Below are 21,669 nucleotides of genomic sequence, written 5' to 3' on the forward strand. Positions count from 1 at the left end.
TAGTAAAGGCTACAGAGCTGACTAAGCCTAAGTATTTTCTTGTTCCTTATGAGTGTCAGTTTAAGAGTTAGATTGGAATCTTTATTTGGTTGTCGATTTTATCCTCTTGTTCAGTGTGTGTCCCCTGACCATCTGTGGGATGTCTAAGTCTCTGTTCTCCAGAAGCTTACTTTCAGTGGAGTCAGGAGGTACACAAAAATAAGACTTTCTCATACTTCCACTTTAGAAATTACAGACCCAGGTGAATGGAGCAGGGAAAATTTGAACGCAGAGGTGGGGAACATCCTAGTTGTGGCAACTAGAGGGAAGTTTTCCCAGGGTCCTCAAGACTCTGTTGCTTACTATGCGGCTTTTTGCTCATTTCTCTCTACTTCCTTGCTGTTTCTTGAGTAGAATAGGCACACTCCCCCTCAGGACCTTTGCATTGGTTGTCCCATCTCCTGGAACATTCTTCTTTTAGACTTCCCTATCTCCTCCTTCAGGTTTTTAATATAAATATCATTTCAGTGAGACTGACTGTGACCTCTTTTAAAATGCAACTCCTTCCTTCCCCAACTTTCTACTCCCCTTCCCTGCTTTATTTTCCTCCATAACTTTATTGCTACCCAGTATTTATGTTTCACTTACTTTTATTTTCTTTTTCCTTCCCTGGAATCTGAGATATATAATGGCAGGAATTTTAGCTGCTTTGTTTATTGCTGGAATGCTAACATCCTGAAGAGTGGCTGGCACATAGTAGGCATTCAGAAAGTCTTTTATTGATAGAATTAAACTAGAATGAACAATATTGCCTATTATGTTTTTAATCCATGCAACAATGTAGGGAAGGAGACTGTTGTACAAATTTAAGATTGTAGAAACTTCTTTAGGCCAGTGGCCTCATCTTACTTTCTTGTGTCTTCCCAGGGAACTTACTCACATTTTTGAGCTTTCAAGTGGCATTCAGACCATAATGATTGTCAGTATCATTGACATTCCAACCCTGAATTTCTCCCAGGATTTGGGGCTCACAGCCATTTTTATTTGCATGATCAAATTGAATGATGGCTTGTGGATCAAAAATTTTGCCTGGCAAAACAGGAAGTTTAGAACCAAGTCAATTCCCATTCATGCAGATAATAAGCCTTTTGGCTGTAGCTAAGGATCAGTTAACTTCCATGTACAATTTTATTTTTAGGGCATGATGACCAAAGGAGCTATTTGTGATTGAAACTGCCATTTTGGCCTTTAACTTGAATCAGGAGGGCTCTTGCCTTTAAGTTCTGTGCAGACCAGTGAGGATTAGGATCAGCCTCATGGTTCCTTCAGTCTGGGTCTCAGCTTTCAGGAGTGTTACTCTTCTAAGGAGTCCATTCCCTCCTAAATTGCTTTTTGACACTTGAAAATTTTACCCTGAAGTGCCTTTTGTCAACAATTTAGGTGCTCGTCTTCTCAGCTCAACTTATATTACAGTTTCCCTAGCCTGCATCCCAGCCTTCTCTCTTGAAGAAACTAGTATCACCACCATTTGGGGAAAAAAAATCAGTTTTTGTAAAATTTGAAGCATAACGTTACTATGTATAGTTTTTTAATCCAGATTTCTTGTGTGACATAATTATTTTTCAATGAATTTTTTTCTACCATCGGTTTTATCAGGATCAGCAAAAAGGCATGAATATGATGACAACCAGTATTCTTCTTCAGTATTTTAAATGATGTTTTCAGCCGTACAAAAAAATAGAAGAAATGTTACTAGAAACCCACAAATCTAGATTCTACAATTAACCATTTACTGTATCAATCCATATGCCAATCCTGTCTCTATCCATCAATCCTTTTTTTTTTTTTTGGATGCACAAAAGAACTCTCTGATGCTTCAGCTTCACATCATTAACTATAATTCAATATTTTGAGGAGAAAAATGATCCACAAACTTAGAAAAAAAGTCCATTAATAGTGGTTATATCTAGGTGATGAAATGATATGTAACTTATTTTTTCTCATATCTTTATTATCTGAAAAAAGTTTTAATCTGAGGATATATTTCTGTTATAATCAGGAAAACCAATAAATCCATTTGTATTTAGGAAAAAGAAAAGCTTGTTTATTGCAGAAGTCTTAGCAAAAAGTGAGAAGGCCTGGACTAACAAATATGAAAAGGAAAGGATGAGTTGATGGATTTTTGAGAAACTAATATCCCTGGGACTAGACTGACTGTGAGGGCTAAGGAATGGGCCCAGGCTGGCGCTGGGGTTTCTTCTCTTGGTGACCAGGGGATGTGAAGATACATTACATTCTTAGAGATGTTTGGGACTTACTGATAGAAAAAACAGACCTCAGAGATTTATGCAATTGAAAGAAAGGTCAACTTGACTTAGTATGCATTTTGAATTATAGTTTAAAAGATGATATTATGACTGCTTGATAGATATAGTGTATGCTTCATTTATTAAGTAGTTGGTAGGCTCCTTGAGGGCAGAAACTCATCTTTATATTGTAATTTGTCAATACTTATCATATAGGCTGGTTTGTAGAAATGCTCCAAAACATTTGTCATTGAATGAATTATTCAAGCTAAGCTAATAGTATTTCTTAGAAGTAGTTATCATCATACTCTGCTCAGGGAACACATCAAGCTGATTTGTAATCATTTGTAAATAGGTGCTTCCAAAGTGCTTAAGATAGTGTTTCTCTTAATAAGAGATATTTTGTTCTAAATTGTCTTAAAATCATTGCTAATGTTTGGCAAATCTCCTGCAGTTTTGTAGCATGTAAAAAAATCTGTGTGGTCCCACATACATGTGGCACAAGATACTCAAGAAACTGAGGTGACATTGCGTATGTATTCTAGATCCCTCTTGTGTATTTTCCTCTACCTTAGAACATTATTTTCCTCTGAAGCATGGTTTACCACTGCCGTTCACAGGGTCCAGAAAATTATTTGGACTATGAGGCTGTATATCAGAGTGACTTAAGGAGCTGATGCCCTGAAAGCAGCCAATCTGGCTCTGAATCCCAGTGTTGCCATTTCCTAGCATGTAGACTTGGGTAGTTAAACCAAATCTCTGTTTTCTCATCTGTACAAACATGTTACACGGTTATGAGGTTAAAATGGAAGAGTCACTATAATGCGCTTAGCACAGAACTTGGCATGTAGTCAGAACTCAAAATATCAGCCATCTTTTTTAAAAATCACATTTGTTTATCCTCTGGGATGGAGGGATTACTAAAAGTGCAGGATTTCCTGCATCCCATTTATGATGAGATTTGTTTGATTTACCTTAAAATGTAAATACCTTCTCTTTGAAACCCTCCCAACACAATGAAAGTCTCTCTTCCCTTCCTAAGGCAGAGCAGGAAAGAAAGCTTGGCATGAAATTTGAACTCAGTGAAATGAACATTTCAGATAACATCCTCCTGGACTTGTGGCTTTTGATTTATTATAAGCACCATTAAGAACACTTGTGATAAGACCAGGGCACTCTCGGCAGATGTTACCGGGCCGGCTCCAGCTGGTGTTCAGATCCTTGGAAGCAAGCCACACTGGGCCAGTAGTTACTTCAGAATCACCTGCTGGGGCGAGTCACAGCTGAGCAAACCCCATGTGGTCAAGGTTTAGTGTCCTGTGGCAAGTTTAGAGTCACCTGGGAGGAGAAGCATGTAGAGGTCAGACCAGTGCTCAGGCCTTGGCTCATTAAATGTGGTGATACTGTTTGTAAATCTTAAGTCTCACCTGAGGTCCTTGAAACCACACTTGCAGGTTGTTAATCCCTAAGTTAACATTTCACAAGGTGAGACAGGAGTTAAAGTGTTTGGATGAAAACGTAGAAGGGAGCTTAGATGTGAAATTCATAGTGTCAGAGTTAATTGAATAACAAATTATCATCATAGCAGCAAAAGCCCACCATTCCTCACAAGTTTTTCTGATATTTACTTCTCCCTCTCACCAGTCAAGCTAGAAGCTAGGAGAATCTTTCACACAAAAATATGTTATGTATATGTGTTTTTTCATTTGGGGGGGTTAATCATTTTATTTTTTACTATACATTAGTATATTATAACATGAAATAAAACCCATTGTTTCACTTGCTGGATTATTTTTTAAGTGCCTACCTAGGGACTAAATAACTACATTTCGGAAGCAAGTAATTCAAGCATCGTGCTTTAATCACCATGTAAATTTTCTGAAAATAAAAGAAAATTTAAAAACACCTGATCCTAAAGTATAGTGTCAGGTTTGAGTTCAAAACTTTAAGAATTAACAAAAAATTTTAGAAATATTTTAAGCTGCATAATAACACTGAGAATGCACACAGGTTGTGTTCCTCTCCCCACTAATCCTTGAAAATTCCCTATGCCCTCAGCTCCTCAAAAGGGGGGAGAAAAGCAATCATCGCCTCTTGTTGTCAGTAGAATTTATTCAGTAATTTACTTTCCAGCCAACTGCAGCCATTGCCATTGCCTCTGGGCACTTGTTCAAAAACGCAGAAATGAAATAACAGATTGGCCAGACAGAACACAACTCCCCAGTCACAACCCTATTATCTCCTCATTCTGTCACCCCCATTAGGCAAAAGCCTGGGAAACGGAGGGTGACAACACAGTATTTACATGGCTCGTGCATTTCTACAGCTCAGGGCTTCCTGCCACTGTCCCTTCTTCATTGTGTTCCCCTGCGTGCATGGTGGGTGACATTGGAGGCTGGGCATCGGAGTCCTAGGCCTGTGCTGCAGGCTCGCCTTTGCCCATCTGTCTATCTGAAAGGATTTCTATGCTGCTACAAGCCTGGGAAACAGCTCCTCAGTCCTAGCACAACCAGAACAAGGTGAAGGGACCAGCTTCCTCTGTTTGTTGACCACCTATCTGTGAATGGATGTGGTGGACTTTTCAGAATCTTGTGTATATCTCAATCACCAGGAAGAATTTGGTTTCATGTTATTTATAGCTGTTCTATTCAGGTCAGAGCCAAACAGAGCAGTTGCTTCATTTAATATCAGCCACACATGGGCTCTGCAGGCTCATCTCCTGAAAAACTGAGATTTCTCTTGACAGAATGAAGGTAGAGGAGAGGAGCATCTCTGTTTAATCTAGACAGAATTATTTTCTGATTGTCACTTGCTGGTGAAATGCCTTTTAAAATTATAGGCACAAGATGCAGATGTTTGGAGAGGGTGTGGGGTTGCTGTCCCCCGTTGGTCAAGTGTTAGAGAAGTTACAGAACCCAAATGAGAGAAATCCAAAATTTTCTCTTCCAGAATAGCCTACTCCGTAGACAGTATTCCTTTGCAGTGGTTGGTTTTTTTGGAGTGGTTTGTGCCCCAGCAGGCTTTACCTTTTATTCTGTCTTCATTCCGTGCACCTGTTCAATATAGCCCCATAATTACATCTTTTGTGAGTGAGTAATTCTTAGAGGAGATGAAAGGTTCTGAGGATTATTCATCACTTTGTCCCTCAACCTCCTGTTATGTAGCTGGGTGAAAAACACAGCTGGAGTCAGATTCAGTTACGTGGGGACTCTGCGCCTATTCAGAACTCCCAATCAGCCCTGCCCTCTACAGATTTCTGGCCAGTAGGTGGTGAAACCTGGGTGAAAGCATTTCTGCTGGGAAATGGACAGTAGCCTTATTCTGAGGCAACAAGGAAGAGAGTACACAGCTTAATGATTTTCAGACAGATGTATTTTCCCCTAAAAAGAGCAGGTTTTGGTTCAGGTTAATTCATCCTAGAGAGAAGTATTCTCATGACGGTTTTACTGGGAACGTGTGGGAGAGATAACAATCCCTCACCTCCGTCAGGTAAGAAAGAACAGGGTAAGATGAAAACAAACATTTTGTTATGGGTAAGATGGCCTGTGTTAAATATGTGATTGTTATTTCTTCTTGCTCATTGGACACTAACTGTCCTCTCCATTTCTTTGCACACCAGCTCATACCCCAGACAACAGCTTTCTGGGGTTTGTGGTTGAGCAGCACCTGAACTCCAGTGATATCCACCACATTAATGAAATCAAAAGGCAGAACCAGTCCCTTGTGTATGGCAAAGTGGATAGCTTCTGGAAGGTGAGTCAGTCTGTGCATGTCTCCTTCTCTGAAAAGAAGTTTGTTGGGTAATTTAATTTAACTTTGATTCAGGGAATAATCAAGCCAAGTGCCCAGGGCTTAATGGGATCTACTTAGACATAAACAAGAATGTGCAAAGATTCAGTTGCTCAGCATTTGGGTTCCTAACCAAGGCTGTATGTACCTGCTCTTCTGGTAGTGGCCGTACAACAGCCACCTTCACTCTCTGCATGTCAGAAGGGACACATTCTAGCTGCTTTCACACCTTGTACTTGCTTCTGAGAGCCAGGGCCCTCCAGGGGTTGAATATCTTTCTGGAGCAAGATACTGCACAGGGAGAAACTTTACCAAGGGAGTCTTTCCCTCTGCTTCTGGGAGGTAGTCTGTGGAGGTAGGCAGCTCCCTTTCCTGGGAAATGCAGTGGCCTTCACATCCTCTTGGCTATAGTCACTACTCCCCTGACGTAGAAAGTAAATTCTTGCTGGGGCTGACTGTAGGCAGTTTGTTCAGGGAGGTCTTGGCTGAAACAGCACTCTTGGCCACAGACCAAACCAAGTTTTCCAAAAGCATTGGGCCCCTTGGCCCTCCTGAGTTGATTTCCTGAGTACGTCTGGGGAAAGTATAACAGGAGAGGAACCAGATTGGATGTGACCTGTTGACAGGTAATGTAGATCTTTTTATGTGGGAAGTCTGTCTCAATGGCCGAATGTCATAATTTTTTTTGAGGAAATGTTTTTAGAAGATAGAAGTCTTCAGGAGCTCACAACATGCCTCTTCCTAAATGTAAGAATTCATTGCTTTCTTGAATGATCACAGACTGTGGTCTCATGTTTCTTCCTAGCCAAGGAAGTTAGGAATCCTACAACTGAGGGAGTACAGGTGATATACAGGATAAAAAATTCCTTGGTACTGCTTTTCTGACCCTGTGTTCAGAAAAGGAAAAGCAGTGCCCTACCCCTCAGCTCTAAGGTACTAACTACACCAAAGGGATGATGAGATCAGCCCATCTCCAGGGAGGCAGATTTAATTCCAGACAACTCTTCATCTTAAACAGCTAGACCTTTGTCTTTGTTTAGTACAGTAGTTCTCAACTGCAGATGATTTTATTTACTGATTCCCCTACGCCCAGGGAACATCTGACAGTGCCTGGAGACAATTTTGGTTGTGATGTCTGGTCAGTGGTGCTACAAGCATGTAGTGGGTAGAGGCCAGGGATGCTGTACATGTCCTACAATGAATGGGATGGCCCCTGGCACAAAATACCAGTAATTCCAAAGGTGGAAAACCCTCGGCTGGTAAGAATGTTTCCTATGTATGTTATGCCATACTTTGTTGCCTCAAGTAAAATGAAAGTCAGTCTAGATTGTAAATGGCTATCGAAGATGGTCCCATAAATTTGTGTTGCTTTCCTTGTATAAAAATGTGTCCTGTGTTGATAGTGCATTCCCCAGCTGACTTTCAGCCAAAGTTGGGTTAAAACAGGCATATTGGGTGTTCTCATGCTCAGCTTGTTTGTGAAATTAATGGTTTACGGCATTGGTTTTAGGAGGACTGTGGCTTTTAAAGAAAAGCCTCTGCATCTGCTTGAAGAAGATAGCTTGCATGTCCATGTGGGCTTAATATTGAAATTATATCACTTTGTTTTGGGGCCAAGTGCAACCACCTCCTAGTACTCTCTGGCAACTTTTTCCCTTTCCCTAGAAAAACAAAACAATAAATTGGTTCTGAAAGATTTTTGTCACCTGTTTTGGATAAATTAATATTGCCACTAAAAGGGTGACTTTTCCATGCCAGTAAAATCCCGAGGCCAGGCGCAGTGGTGCACGCCTGTAATCCCAGCCCTTTGGGAGGCTGAGGCAGGTGGATCACCTGAGGTCAGGAGTTTGCGACCAGTCTGACTAACATGGTGAAACCCTGTCTGTACTAAATACAAAACAATTAGCTAGGCGTGGTGGTGGGCGCCTGTAATCCAAGCTACTTGGGAGGCTGAGACAGGAGAACCACTTGTGACCTGGGAGGCGGATGTTGCAGTGAGCTGAGATCATGCCATTGCACTCCAGCCTGGGCAACAAGAGCAAAACTCTGTCTCAGAAAAGAAAAAAAAAAAAAGGAATCCCAAAAGCATTAGCCATGTTGCTCAAGTGATCTGGAGTGAGATTTAGAAATCCTTCCATGTTTTGAGGTGTGAAAACTCCATGGGTGCCCAAGCTTCTGTGTACCTGTGCTATGCGTCACCTAAAGATTATAAAAGGTTAGGTTGCAGTGTGTCCACATTCATCTTTGCCTGAGTAATAACACCCAAAAATCCTGGGTGTTATTTCAATTTTATTACATCCAGCATTCTGTGCTGGAAAAAGCCCAAGAAGATGTAAAGTTTTCACATGAATTCAGGACATCTTCTCCAACTCTAGAACACGGCACAGTATGTGAGAATTTAGTTTCTTTTTCCAAAGCGTGTGCGTCCCAGAGCATTTAGTGAATGCACACAGAAAACCAGTGTGCCTTTTACGTGAGATGTTATTCCAACTGCATTTCTAAAGTTACATTCAGCATAGGCTTTAGCTAGCAGGATGTTTTATCAGTGGTCTTCCCCATCTTGTGTCCCATTCCCCTCTCCCCTACCCAATCCCAATTCACCTCAGAGAGCTTCAGGAAGGGAAGTGGCACCTTTGTGTCCTGGGAGGTTTAGAATTGCAACTGGAGGATGTGGGAGGGCACAATTTGGACCAGATGACTTTGGAAGGTCTTCCTTCACCTCAGATTCTAGGACTTTAAATTCTGAAGATTCCTGTTGTGCCATAAATCCTGCTTCACTCTTCCCACCACCCTCCTTCTTGAGGGAAATCTCCCTACTCACCTCGGCACTTAAGTGGGAAGTGCAACCATGTAACTCCCTCCAATGTTGGCTGATTGGACCCTGGAGTTGTCCTCTGACCCAATGCAGTCCAGCTTTTTGGTGGCTGGAACTGTAATTCTGGCTCAGAAAGCTGAGCTGCATCAATGAGATTCTTCAGTTCATGTTGGAAAACAGAGTCACTGAGAGTGAGCCATGTTAACAGAAATCAAAAAAATGCGTCTGTGGCAGGAGGGCGGGGCGGAAGCCTTCCAGGAGTCCACATGATGAAGCAGGACCAATGTTGACAGGGAGAGGGCGCTGTTGAGAGGATAATGCATTCCTCCACAAGGAGAGGCACCACTCTGACAGAATTAGGGTGCAGTGGAGGGCCTGATAGAGTGGAAGACACAGATAGAACTCCTGCAGCCTGGAGAGAAAGAGAAAGTAGCTGCTGGAGTTTCTGGCAGCTTTCTTTTCCCAGATCATATATCCTTTCTCACACTCTGGTCTTGCAGTATCTGAGTGCTCTGTTCCTATAGTCATATCCATATACTTACTAAAATACTAGATACTAAATGCCTATCAAGAAAAACAAGTCTATTAAATATACAGGCTAAGGAGGAGTGAGCTTGTCCTTTAATCTGTCCCCAGATTCATGACCAAGGTACTCATTAGTCTTGTCCTGATGTTATATTGCATGGTGGGGAGGTTGAGGTAGGGAGGGGAATCTTGCCGTCAGACTCCAGAATCCCAAGGGCATCAACTTAGGAACCACCTCTGCCCAAGCCCCTTAATATCAAATGAGACTACTAACAGCCTAATCCCAAATAGAAGTCTCTCTTCTTAACTCAGGAACCTGCAGTTCTGGGTCCCTGGCCTCTACCTCTGAGGCCATCTAATCATTCGCTCCTGCTAACACTGGAGATGTGCCCAGAAGAACAGCAATCTGTCCAGTATGGTCAATTTCAAAATCCTTCTACATTCTTTTAAATAAAGTCATCAGAGAATGGAAAATTGGTCAACTCTGTAAAAAGAGATTTTTGAAATATGGGAATTGAAGTGTTAACTATATTACTTTAATTTCTGTGTTTCTTTAAAAATAGTATACTGAGCATAACTGAATCTTCAAGTGATGGTGCAGTGTTAGTATCTTATGTATTCATGATCCTACTATGATCTTATTACAACTTAATACATGATCGCCGCTAAGGTAAATGTCCTGGAGGCCTTTCTTTGACCACGTCAGGAGAACAAGAGTTGCCTCTGAATCACACATTGGGGTTCAGACTTGCAACTTAACCACATGTAAGGTGGTTGACTGTCCTGAGCCTCAGGTTCCTAGCCTGTAAAGTTGGGGCAGTAATAGCTGATGGCTTCTCAGCCTTACTAATGCACACATCACCTGAGGATCTTGTTAAAATGCAGATTCTGGTTCATACCTCGGATGAGACCGAGACTCTCCTTCTCACAAGCATCCAGGTGATACCGATGGGCTGTTGGAAGAGCATGCTTTGAGCAGCAAGGTCTTAGGATAGTTGGGATTTGTACAATGTGTGGTACAAAGTAGCTGACCAATTCGCAAATAAATAACTCCTCTTTTCTACTTACCTTTGTCTTCCTGCTGCTCTTGTCAGACTGCTGCCTGTCACTTTTTGCTATTGTAGGTGCCTAGTTCAGTCACCCTCATTCCTACTTTAATATTTGCAGACCTTGCTACTTCTAATCTCTGCCATTTAGCCCCAAGAGCCAGGTAAAGCTTTGGTGAGCAGTGGGCTCTGAGAGGAGGTGAGAGGCACAGTGTCTTCCTCGTGTCCTGCTGTCCTGGTTTGTACATTCAGGTGCCCCTGGGCAGTGTGATCAGGAGCATAGACTTGGAGATAGGTGGCTGGGTTCAAATCCTGACTGGGCCACCAGCTGCCTAAGGTTGGGTACATTACTTAGCTCGTGCACAGTAAGTCTAAATACGTGTTTGCTGCTCTTATTAATGTCATTATTGGGGCCAGATAGGAAATGCTGCAGTGGGAATTGGTGGCGATGTGAGCCAGGGAGTTCTATCCTATGAGGAAATGGAAAATATAAGCCTGCCCAAAGATACTCAAATTCTAATTCTTAATCTGTGTAAGTGGTTGGCGAACTCTAGACTGTGGACCAAATCTAGCCCAACATCTGTTTTTGTCAATTACATTTTACTGAAACATGGCCGTGGCCATTCCTTGTCCATGGCTGCTTTTGCACTAAAATTGTAGTTAGATAATTGTGGCAGACTGTATGACCCACAAAGCCTTAAAATACTTACTCTCTGGCCTTTTCTGGGAAGTTTTCTGACCCCTGAATTATGCCACGTCCCAAGTAAACTATGTCTCTCTCAGAACACATTGGCCAACAGTCCCTGGCATTGATCTCATCAGAGGTCTTTTTTAGGGTTCTTGATGATTGTATTCTTCTGTATGATTGAGGCTGGTGGATGGCCAATATGTGGAAAAGTGAAGTGTAACTTAACTGAAATCCTGATCACTCTAGAGATGGAGCTCCAGGCATTGAGCCTGGTACCTCTTCGTAGGCATTCAGCAAAAGCTAGTGCTTATTTAGTAACTAATGCATTGATAATAAAGGAGTCTTGAATCTGCACGGTGTTTCTGCTTCTTGGAGCCCTTCACAGCCATCATTTAAGGTGGTACAGGCTGATGCCTTTTAAGGAAGCAAGGGCAGCTATTATCTTCCTTAACCATCCTAGTGTGTAGATGAGGAGCTGGCTCAAGGAGGGGGAATGACATGGCCAAGTCCTACAGCACATGACTGGCAAAGCCAGAACCAGGGTCAGGCTCTGACCTCTCCTCTTGGAGACTTGCCTCCCTGCTGCCAGTTGTTCCATGGAGGTGCTCCACCGCCACTACCCTGGAGGGAGGGAGTCTGTGGTTACAGCAGGATTCTAAAGCTAGGAAGGAAGGTCTCTCTGGGTGAGCTAAGTGTACAGCAGAAGCCCTGAGCAAAACTGGCATCACAGGTAAAATGTTGCTCCTGGCTGCCCACCACAGGATCGCCAAATCAGCGACAGCCTTGCAGCCAGTTCTGTAGAGTAAATAAGCCTGATATGAGCATTTCAAATAGTTTCCAGCTCCAGACCCTAGGGCCTGGTGTGGTCCAGCCCTCGCCTGCCTTGGCAACAACCAAAGTCAACCAGTCTTAACTGAATTTGGAAAGTTCCTTTTTGTCTAGACTTCAAAGACTTTGTGGTTTTAAAGCATCCCCTGAAATGACACATGATCCCTTTCCTATATGCCTGAGAAATCAGGCAGCAGAACTTTCAGAAATGTGATCCCACTTCCCCTGCTCCTGCCCTTTTCTACTTCATTCTCCATACAGCAGCAGCTAGAGTGGTCTTTTCTAAAATGCAAACTGAATCGTGCTACTCCTTTGCCCAGACTCTCCAATGACTTCATTTCACACTTAGAACACCTTACATTTACAGTGAAATCCAGTCTGGGTAGTGTGTTTTATCGAGGTTCTCTGCAAGCCAGCCACTCCTGCTCTGTACCTACTCCTCTCTGGCTCCTGGGCTGTAGCCATAAGGGTCCTGTGTGTCACCCATTCCACCAGGGGCCACCACCCTCCTTAATGGCTGCTGCCTGTCCTGGCTTACCTCAACTGGAGCCGCCAAGACCACCCTGTTCCACACTTGTGCCCTCAGCCAGATGTCACCCCTCCCCGTCCCTAGCACAGCACCCTGTTTATTCCCTTTATATCATTTGATTCATCTTGTAATCATATAATTATCTTTTTTTTTCAATCTCTCTTCCTTACTAGACTGTATGCTCTGTGAGAGTAGGAATTGCACCTGCTTTGCTTACCCAGCTGCCTGGCACGTGGTAGGCACTTGGAAACTACTTGATGACTGAATGAATCTCCCCTAAGTTTAGCTTAAATTACTGATTTATCTGTGGAACTTGGGATACAACTTGGAATGCCTTCTGCCTAGAACATTTCCCTGTGTTATTTGCTGACCCCAGGGAGACCAGGAAGAGGGAGTCTGGTGGAAAAGGAACAGAGCTACACATGCAAATTCTACAGACCCCATAGAGGCTTCAAGAGTTTTTCTAAACCTCTTGTGAGATTAGCGGGGAGATGGATGGGAACAGGATGCTGCACAGGGAAATGGGAACCTGGCTCTGGGCCAGCTCTGCTGTCATATGATTGGGACAGGCCACTCCAGCCTCAGTTTCCTCGCTTGCATAAATGAAGGTATTGGTTTAAAAAAAGAATGAATTATTATACACAACAACATGGATGACTTCAAAATAAGAGGAGCATTTATTCTGTTTGATTCTGTATATATTATACATATAAAACTCTAGAAAATGCAAACCAATCCATAGTGACCAAAAAGAGGTCATTGGTTGCTTAGGGAGGGGAGAGGAGGAGAGATGGATATGTTTGTTGTCTTGGGTGTGGTGATAGCTTTATGGTTTTTACATTGTGTGTGAGTGTGTGTGTGTGTGTGTATGAATGACAGACTTTTATGTGTTCCCATAAAGTCTAGAAATTTGCTATCTTATCCTTTACAGAAAAAATTTGATGACAACTGGATGAGATCAATCATTATTCACCTGTGTGTTTTTGGAGCCCTAGGGTCTGCTATTATAGGAGGTCAAGGAGCAGCCACACAGGATGGGCCCTGCCTCAACAGAGCAGTTCTAATATATCTGTGGCATAGATTTGCCTTTTGGCTTTCCAGTAAGATTTAACTGGGGAAAAGGGTAGTTAAAGTCTCAGACTAGGTGACTGCTGCATCTGAAATAGAATCCCATTCTGAAAACTATGTAATTATCTAGCTTGCTAATTTGGTTGACTTGGGCTTAGTTTAAATTAATGCAAAATTGGGAATGGGAGTCATTTGGAGAAATGCCATTTTATTTCATAGTAGGAATTAACTGCTCTTAGCTCATTGTTTTAATGAACCACCCAAGACCTTTGTAATTAAAGAATGTACTGAAACCCTTGAAAAGAACACATTTTTGTAAGCAGATTAAACCTTGTCATCCTGTTTTGTTCTTCAGGCTACTTAGCCAGGCTTCTCTGCCCAGATAATGTAGAGATAAATAAAGCAGATAAATTTAAACCCACCCTAACTCAAATTGGCATATATTTTGAAATAACAAAGTTAGAATCAGTGTTGTTGGATTTACTGGAAAGTCTGATGTGATCATAGCCATTTGTTCTGGTTCCAACCAGAAGAACATTAAAAATTAGAAAATAATGTGTCTCCTGCTTATTTCCCCTGGGGGAAAAGTCAGAAAAGATCTTTTCATGATCCCTTGGAGATGGCGCTTGCCAGAGGCAGGGAGGAGTGTAGGCATCAGTGGAGATTGTGAGCCCCCAGGGGCAGCCACTCACCAAGCCATGGTTACCTGTGCCTGTTTTGTGCCTAGCACATGATAAAGGGCACTCACATCACAGAGCCTGTTCTCTAAATTCAAGGATAAGATTGGAATAGGCAAGGGAGGAACAGAGGAGAAATAAAATGCAAAGGGAAACATCAGAAATGAATCATTAGCTTTTAAGATTCCAAGAGCCATGATCCAGGAGCCTTAAGGATTTATTTTAATGGGTGTTGGCTGCATGCTGACTATAACATAACCCCATGTGGCATCCCCTGTGTAAGCGTGTCAGTGTTTGATAAGTGTATGTGAGTAGGAATCAGTGTGGAACTAGGAGCCCATGGGACCCGGGAGGTAGCCTCACCCGATGTCATCACCCTACTGGTCCATTCCCTGTTTCGACAAGCTTTATGCAATCATCTTAGATCCATGAGGTTTCCTTGTCACACATTCTTCTTCTTGTACCCGTTTCAGCCCGGAGACATTGATTGGACATGGTGTAGAGGAGCTAGAGGAGGCTTGGGTGGCAAAGGAGATGCCCGGATTCTCATTTCCGTTGAGCCATTTATTGGCTACATGTCCTCTGAAGTCATTTGCCCTCTGGGTCTCACTTTCCTTATCTGGCAGCCCTGCCAGCAGCTTTCTGAAATCTGTGAGGTTTCAGAAGAAGCTTTTGAGTTGAATAACACGTTCCATGTTCCAGGCCAAGTCATGCTTTCAGTCTCCTGTTTAAAAGTCTATCAAGTTTTGGGGCATAAGGGTGGGAGGAAAATAAAATCAAGGCCCTTTTGTCAGCATACAGCTTCAGTAGATACCCCAAATTCTTGAAATCTGTATAGTAGACTGCTGGTTTTTTCTCCTTGTCAGAGCCCAGCCCACTGACACTTTCCAGTTGACAGCCCAGCCCAGATATGGGCCGCTGTGGCTTCTACCGAATCATGCTTGGGATTGCCACAGTTTTCTTCTTTGGGTTGGGGCTTGAGGTGGTTGGGAAGAATGCATGCCAACCAGCCCTGCATCTGGGACTTGGAGCCTATCACCTCCCTGCTCTTTGATAGTGGAATAGTCTGTGGACTTCTTCCCACTTGTGAGAGAAAACTCCCCCTTAGAACTCAACTGGTAGAGCTTCTCATAGCTTACAGTTTCAAGCAATAGCTTGGTTGTAGTCCAGGCGGGACTCTGACATGGCCCTCTGGAATAGCATTGATGTGTTGGGTTCTTTGCTAAGATGATTTCCAGTCTGTGTTCCAGGGAGATTCAGGAAAGCTGAAGTTCATTCTTAGAACCTAGCTCTGTGTTTGTTGTTTTGTTTTGTTTAAAAAAAAACAAAACAAAAAACCTTGCCTGATCATAAGTGCCAGCTGGGAACTTGTTCAGCATCCACACGCCAGGGCCCCTTGTCACCCTCATTTAGTTAGAATTTCCAGGGGAGGGACCAGGAAACCTGTGTGCTCCAACAGATGCTCCAAACAGGCAGGCTTGGGAAATGCTACACTAGGTAGCCACCCATTTTCCTAGTTCAGAAAAACCTTAATCTCTTACTGTCCATGTGTGGTATATGGCTGCCATGTAGCCGGCAACCACATCAGGCTGTAGAAGACACTTGCTATTCCTTTGTTTTACCTCGGTCGCATCCAGCGCTCCGGGCCTTTGCTTCCCAGTACAGCTGACCAACTGCACGGCCTCCAAGGACTTGCCCCCTTGTTTCCATGATAACAGCCAATCGCATAATTCCATGTGGGGTGCAAAACATGGATATGGGTTTCAGTGATATGTCTCTCAAGAATGCTTATCTTTTAACCCAGGAATGCAAATAAAAATTTGTATGAATTTTAGATCTTTTAAAGCACTATCTCATAGCCTCTTGAAGCATGTGTCTGTTTTACAGGTGATAAAGCCTCAGAGACATTTAGAAGAAACAGTCCACCTTTAGGATAAGTCATACTCTTCTCAATGTCCTTCCTTTCCTGTGACCTTTACACTGTAGAGCTAGAGCAGGCCACTCATGGTACAAAGGTTTGAATGATGGATGATAGAATCTTAGGCCTTTGTCGCAGGTGGTTAGGGAGGTGTTCCAGAAGCCTGGGAATGGAGAGTAGTTTTCTTGGTGCCCCCGCATGAAAACCACTAGCCAGTTGCTTATTGCGTGGGTGGCTGGCAGCCCTCCCAGCAGCATAAACAGCTAAGTGCAAATCACTGCAGCTGTGAGAAGAAAACATACAAGACTGCTGTCCATGAAAAGAGGCCCTTGGTGCTCAGCAGAGGGTCTCCTGCGAAAGCCAGGGCTGGCTTGGGAAGCTGGAGGCTCAGGCAGCCAGTGAACATCCTGAGGGTGGGGCGCTTCTGGAAGGTTCCGAATCATTGCCTTCCTGCTCCAATAGTGCTGGGATGAGTTCATTTGTAGCTCTTAGTAAACACAGCTGTTGTGGTTGTAATTTGCCTGGAGGCTTTTTACTATTACTCCAACCCTAACAGTTTGGCAGCCGATATGGGAGCCGTGGTGTTGAGGGATGGGAAAAGAAGTTGCTATCTGAGACCAAAGAGAGATGGGTGGCAGCTGCCCATGGACAGAAGCCACCGAGCACATGCAAGTGTGTGGAAGCTGTTCTCCATGGACAAGGAGGAGGCAGCGTCTCACATAGTGACCCAGGGGCCTTTGGTGCCCAGATGATGCGCAGTACAGGGAGAGAAGCCAGAGGACCTGTGTGGAAGGCTGTTAGAAAAGCATTGCAAGATTGTTTCCCTCAAGTGAGGAAAGGGTTGACAGAGCGTTCTTGAAGGGAGACAGAACTGTAATGCCTCTGAATTTAAAACAGTCTGAAAGCCATGGTCTTCTGAATGTGATTGGGCACGGATTTATAAGAATGAGGTAATCGTGTTGATTATGTGATTTTACACCTAAATAGAACGTTATTAAAGTATAGCTTGTAGGAAAACAGAGTTTGGATTAGATTTCTAGGCATAGTCCATATTCTAAGAATATGGTGACAAATTGAGGAGATAGACCTAAACTGGTCCATCCCAGACAGCGGATTGCTGGGCTGGCAGGAGATCGCCTCACTGTTCAATACTGAGATACTGGGGTGCTCCTTCCAGTGTTCCCACAGAGCTCCTCATGGCATTTCAGCCCTCCTGAGGCGGTGCAGCCCAGGCATGGAGAGACAGTCAAGGGCACTGTCACCCTCCCAACTCGATGAAGGCTTCCCAGCTGGGGAAGGAGAACTGGGGGCTTCATTTGGTTCAAGGGTGAAAATCCCTGAGGCTGCTCCAGCTTCATCATGGGAGAATAATGTTCATTCCTCATCAACAATGCTAGAGGTTCAGACACACCAAAAATAGGATGCCTTGGAACGAGTTCTCTATGGTCCTTATCAACCATTGTTTAAAACATCAGCCAATGGAGCAAAATCACAGCAGTAGAAGGAAACAGAAGTGTGTGTAGATTTCTGCCTTTTACTTGGAGAGAAAAGCAAAGTTAGTTGTATGATTTTAATATGGAGGTGGAGAAGCAATTCTTAAATCTGGGAAGGGTGGGGGATTCATATAAGCCAGTGGAATGTATTGGGCCAGTTGAAGGAAGTCTGACCTCTTTCCGGTGGCTGTTTATACATACACAAGTATATGAAGTGTTAGTATGGATTGGCACCTGGGGGCTTACCATGCCAGTTGGAATACTTAAATTTTGGTAGAAGTGAAAATCATGAGATTTACCCTGTGGAACCTTCTACATCAGTGCAGATCCATTTCATAAACACCTTGAAACATAGGCCCTGCAAGAACAGAGCTTGTTGATGGAGTTTTATATTAAAAAAATACAGATTGGGAGCAGACTTTACAATATGGAATATTTGTTGGAAGCAGATTTCAACCTTCAGTGGCAAGAAAGGGTATTATGGCATTGAGAATCAGTGATAAACCAACTTAGAAAATATTTTTAATGTATGTGCTTCTAAAGTCATATTTAGCATCTATATACAATTCTTTACTTAAATAAAAATCATATATGTAGCATATGCTCAAAATCTGGTGGTGGCTGTGCAGCCCTCAGTACTGAACAAGTCCATCTGCAGTCAACATAATCAGGACTAGCCCGGGCACAGTGGCTCATGCTTGTAATCCCAGTACTTTGGAAGGCCGAGGTGGGCAGATCACTTGAGCCTAGGAGTCTGAGACCAGCCTGGGCAACCTGGCGAAACCCTATCTCTTCTAAAAATACATAAATTAATTGGGTGTGGTGATATGCTCCTGTGGTCCCAGCTACTCGGGAAGCTGAGGTGGGAGGATCGCTTCAGTCCAGGAGGTCAAGGCTGCAGTGAGCTGAGATTGTGCCACTGCACTGGATAGATCGAGACTCTTGCTCTAGTCTCGACGGACTGCAGAGCTCCAGGGAACGCTGGAGTTATCCCTGCTCAGTTGTAATTTGTACTGCTGGCCAGCCTTTGATTCTCTCCCTCTTGATTCTGTTTTTCATAGATTGAGCTCCTTGAGGAGATGATAATGGCTGACATTTTAGTGCTTCCGATGTTCCAGGCATGGCCTTCACAATGACTATGAAGTAAATACTATTATTAACCCCATTTTTGAGTGAAAGAACTGAGGCAGATAGAGGTAAAGGTTCCTCAGGTGGTCAGGATTTGAATTACAGCATGTATTGTAGCCAACACACTGGACTACAAGGAATGGATTCTCTCTTTGGTAACTTCCTCCTCTGTCTCCAGCCCATCCTCTCAAATCCCAAAAGCCTAAATACATTTATGCTGGCATGGTACTGATTTCAAGGAAAGATTCTGTAGGGTTCTGTGTGGAAACCTGAAATCCACTATGCAGAGTAGTGAGACCGAAATGGGCTACAACTGTTGGCCTTTGTTGCAAAACAGGTGAAACAAAGCTTTATCCTAAAGATGGAATGTGTTGGTTTTCAGTTTTCACTGCATGTGATTCTTGTCATCCAGAACCAATTATTAGGAACTTACTTGCGTATCAGGACTTCAAAAGATATGTCTGCCTTTAGAGAGCTTGGAGAGCAGAAATACCGACTTGGTCAAGCGAAAAATGAGGGAAATTTTAAAATGAAGTTAAAAATTGGGTGGTAGAGCACATCTCATGAGCCCAAATGGGCTTTAAGGGAAAAGGCAGGAGTGATTGTCCACATGTGGGTTGGGGGGATTTCATCTCACTTCCCTAATTATGTCAGAGCACATCTTGTCAACTGGAGAGGGCCCAGAAAGTCAGTAGTGCTGGCTTTCACCAAGTATTTTTATCCTCTTCCAGGCTGCTGGGGGTGTTTCATGACCACAGAGGTGAGAGTCAGTACAGGGCTGCCCCAGCGGGTCCCGCAGGTTGTCCCCAGGCACTCCAGAGAGTAACATTGCCACTGTAAGGAATTAGTAGAGCAATGTACAGCCCTGTTGATCCAGACCAGTTAGTGATCTTCCAGGTTCTCAAGGCGTGCTAAGGTTTGGCCAGGCCTCCAGATGGTGCCAGCACACCGACAATGAATAATGAGGAGCTTCCCAACCCTATAAAGCCGCAGCACTGTCTGTGTTTTTCCAGGAGGAAACCAGGCTCTGGGAGATGTGGAATTTTAACCTATTGCCTAAGAGGGTCTTCACTGAAATACTCAATTCAAACGCTCCCTTTTCATTCTTTCTCTTTCTTTCCCATTCTCCTTTTCTCTTCTCCTTCCTCCCCTTCCTTCACTTCTCCTCCTTCCTCTTCCCTCCTTTTCTTTACCGTTTTTAAAATGGATATCATTTACTGGAGATACACACAATTTGTCCTAAATTGTCCTAAAGACAGTGTCTTTTTATTTTCTTATTCTTAATGATAGTGTTTACTTGGAAGGAGTTGGCAAATGAATCATTTAAACCAGTAACAATGTAAGTAACAACTTGAAGGAGAAGCAGAAGTTTAACCACTTTCATGGACTGATCCCTCACTATTTCGACCAGATACTCATTCCTCCTCTGTGACCTCTAACCCCAGCATGCCTCCTGTCTGGAAGAGCCTTCCTTGCTGTTGGGCCTAGGGGAGGAAAGAAATTATCCCTCATCCTCATGCAGTGGCTCAGTGGAAGCAGCTGAAACTAGCAGGCCAATCTTTATTTCTCAGCTGAGGCCAGAGTCCAAAATACTGAATTAGCCTTGTTTATATTTTGTGACAGTGTGCTGGCTTCTGTAGGACCGTGATCCAAGGATAGGCCCCCTGAAAATGGTACTCATTTAGCAGCCAGGGTAGGTCTTCCTACCAGCACCATCCAAAGATGGTAACTCAGTAGGCCCAGACAAATCCTACTCTGCCACTAACCATCTCCATGCTCTGCCCAGATCCTTTCACCTACCTAAACCATGTTTTTATCCTTAAAACAGGCTCACAGCACTTGTTCTTCCTAGCTCACATTGTTGACACAGTGATCAGATAAGAGACAGCTTTGAAATTCTTTGCAAACTGTCACAAGCTAGTCAGCTATGTCTGGGAACCTGTTTGGATAAATTGAAAGTGTGCTCAGCTGTAATTAGCAAAATACCTCACCACCATGAAGCAAGGGCTAACTTTTCTCATATAACACAGTGTGGGGTACGGGGCTGGTTTCTTCACTGGATGTCTGCAAAGACCCAGGCCACTTTGGTCTCTCCTTTGGCATCCCTCATGCATTGGCTTGCCACCATAGCGTCACAAGGCCTGCAGGCCTCATAGCTGTGGTCTAAGCAGAAAGAAAGGTGAAGGGGCTGGAGCCTTTTCTCAAGAAACAGAAGCTTCTCCTAAAGCTTCCCTTCCTCTGATTTTTCCCCCCATTATTTGACCTAGGTCACATGACCATTCTTGGCTGCAGGGGAGGCCAGGAAAGTTGGGATGGGCCAATTGAGATTGGCTTATCAATCAGGATTCACTAGCTGTGTCCTCAAGAGTACCTGATTCTAGTAACAAGGTAGAAAGGAAGAAAAATAAGTTTTATGACCACGGCTCCTTTACCTTCCGGTTTCTTTCTATCAAAGTCACACAACACTTACATGGACAAAGGCAATGTAGGCAGTGGTCATAGAGATACAGGAGACAGTTTATATCTTCCCAGGGCCCTGCCTTCCCCAGCTGATGTGACTTGGGCTTTCAAAGGATTCCCACCATCAAAACTGTTAACTCTTTTCATGTTGAGTACTTTTTCCTCACCTGTTTTTCCATTCCTGTTAGCTGGAGCAAAAGGGCCTCCAACTCCTCTTTTAGAGAGAAATAACTAATGCTCATACTAGCAGATACCAGACGTGTCCAAGGAGGTACCTTGGGCTTAATTCCAGCAGTTCTCAACAGAGTCCACGTGGCATGTGCTATACCCAGCATACCTAGCCTCTTCTGCCAGCCTTGCTTAGAAGGCCTTCAAACACATTATTTCCTGGCCTTGGCGTGGAGGGTCAGCCAGTGTACC

The 21,669-nt window shown here is 43.5% G+C and overlaps 1 protein-coding gene across 8 annotated transcripts in view; it reads left to right on the plus strand.

The window, feature by feature from the left end:
* Nucleotides 1–21,669, plus strand: part of MGAT5 (alpha-1,6-mannosylglycoprotein 6-beta-N-acetylglucosaminyltransferase) — a 339,082-nt gene that overhangs the window by 240,555 nt on the left and 76,858 nt on the right. For all 8 annotated transcript variants that reach the window (XM_054478910.2, XM_063647391.1, XM_063647390.1 and 5 more), the window contains one exon: nt 5,905–6,038. In XM_054478910.2, coding sequence (XP_054334885.1) covers nt 5,905–6,038 — 134 coding nt within the window. The remainder of the gene's footprint in view (nt 1–5,904; nt 6,039–21,669) is intronic.

Source organism: Pongo pygmaeus, chromosome 11 (assembly GCF_028885625.2).
Source record: "Pongo pygmaeus isolate AG05252 chromosome 11, NHGRI_mPonPyg2-v2.0_pri, whole genome shotgun sequence".
Taxonomy (NCBI): domain Eukaryota; kingdom Metazoa; phylum Chordata; class Mammalia; order Primates; family Hominidae; genus Pongo; species Pongo pygmaeus.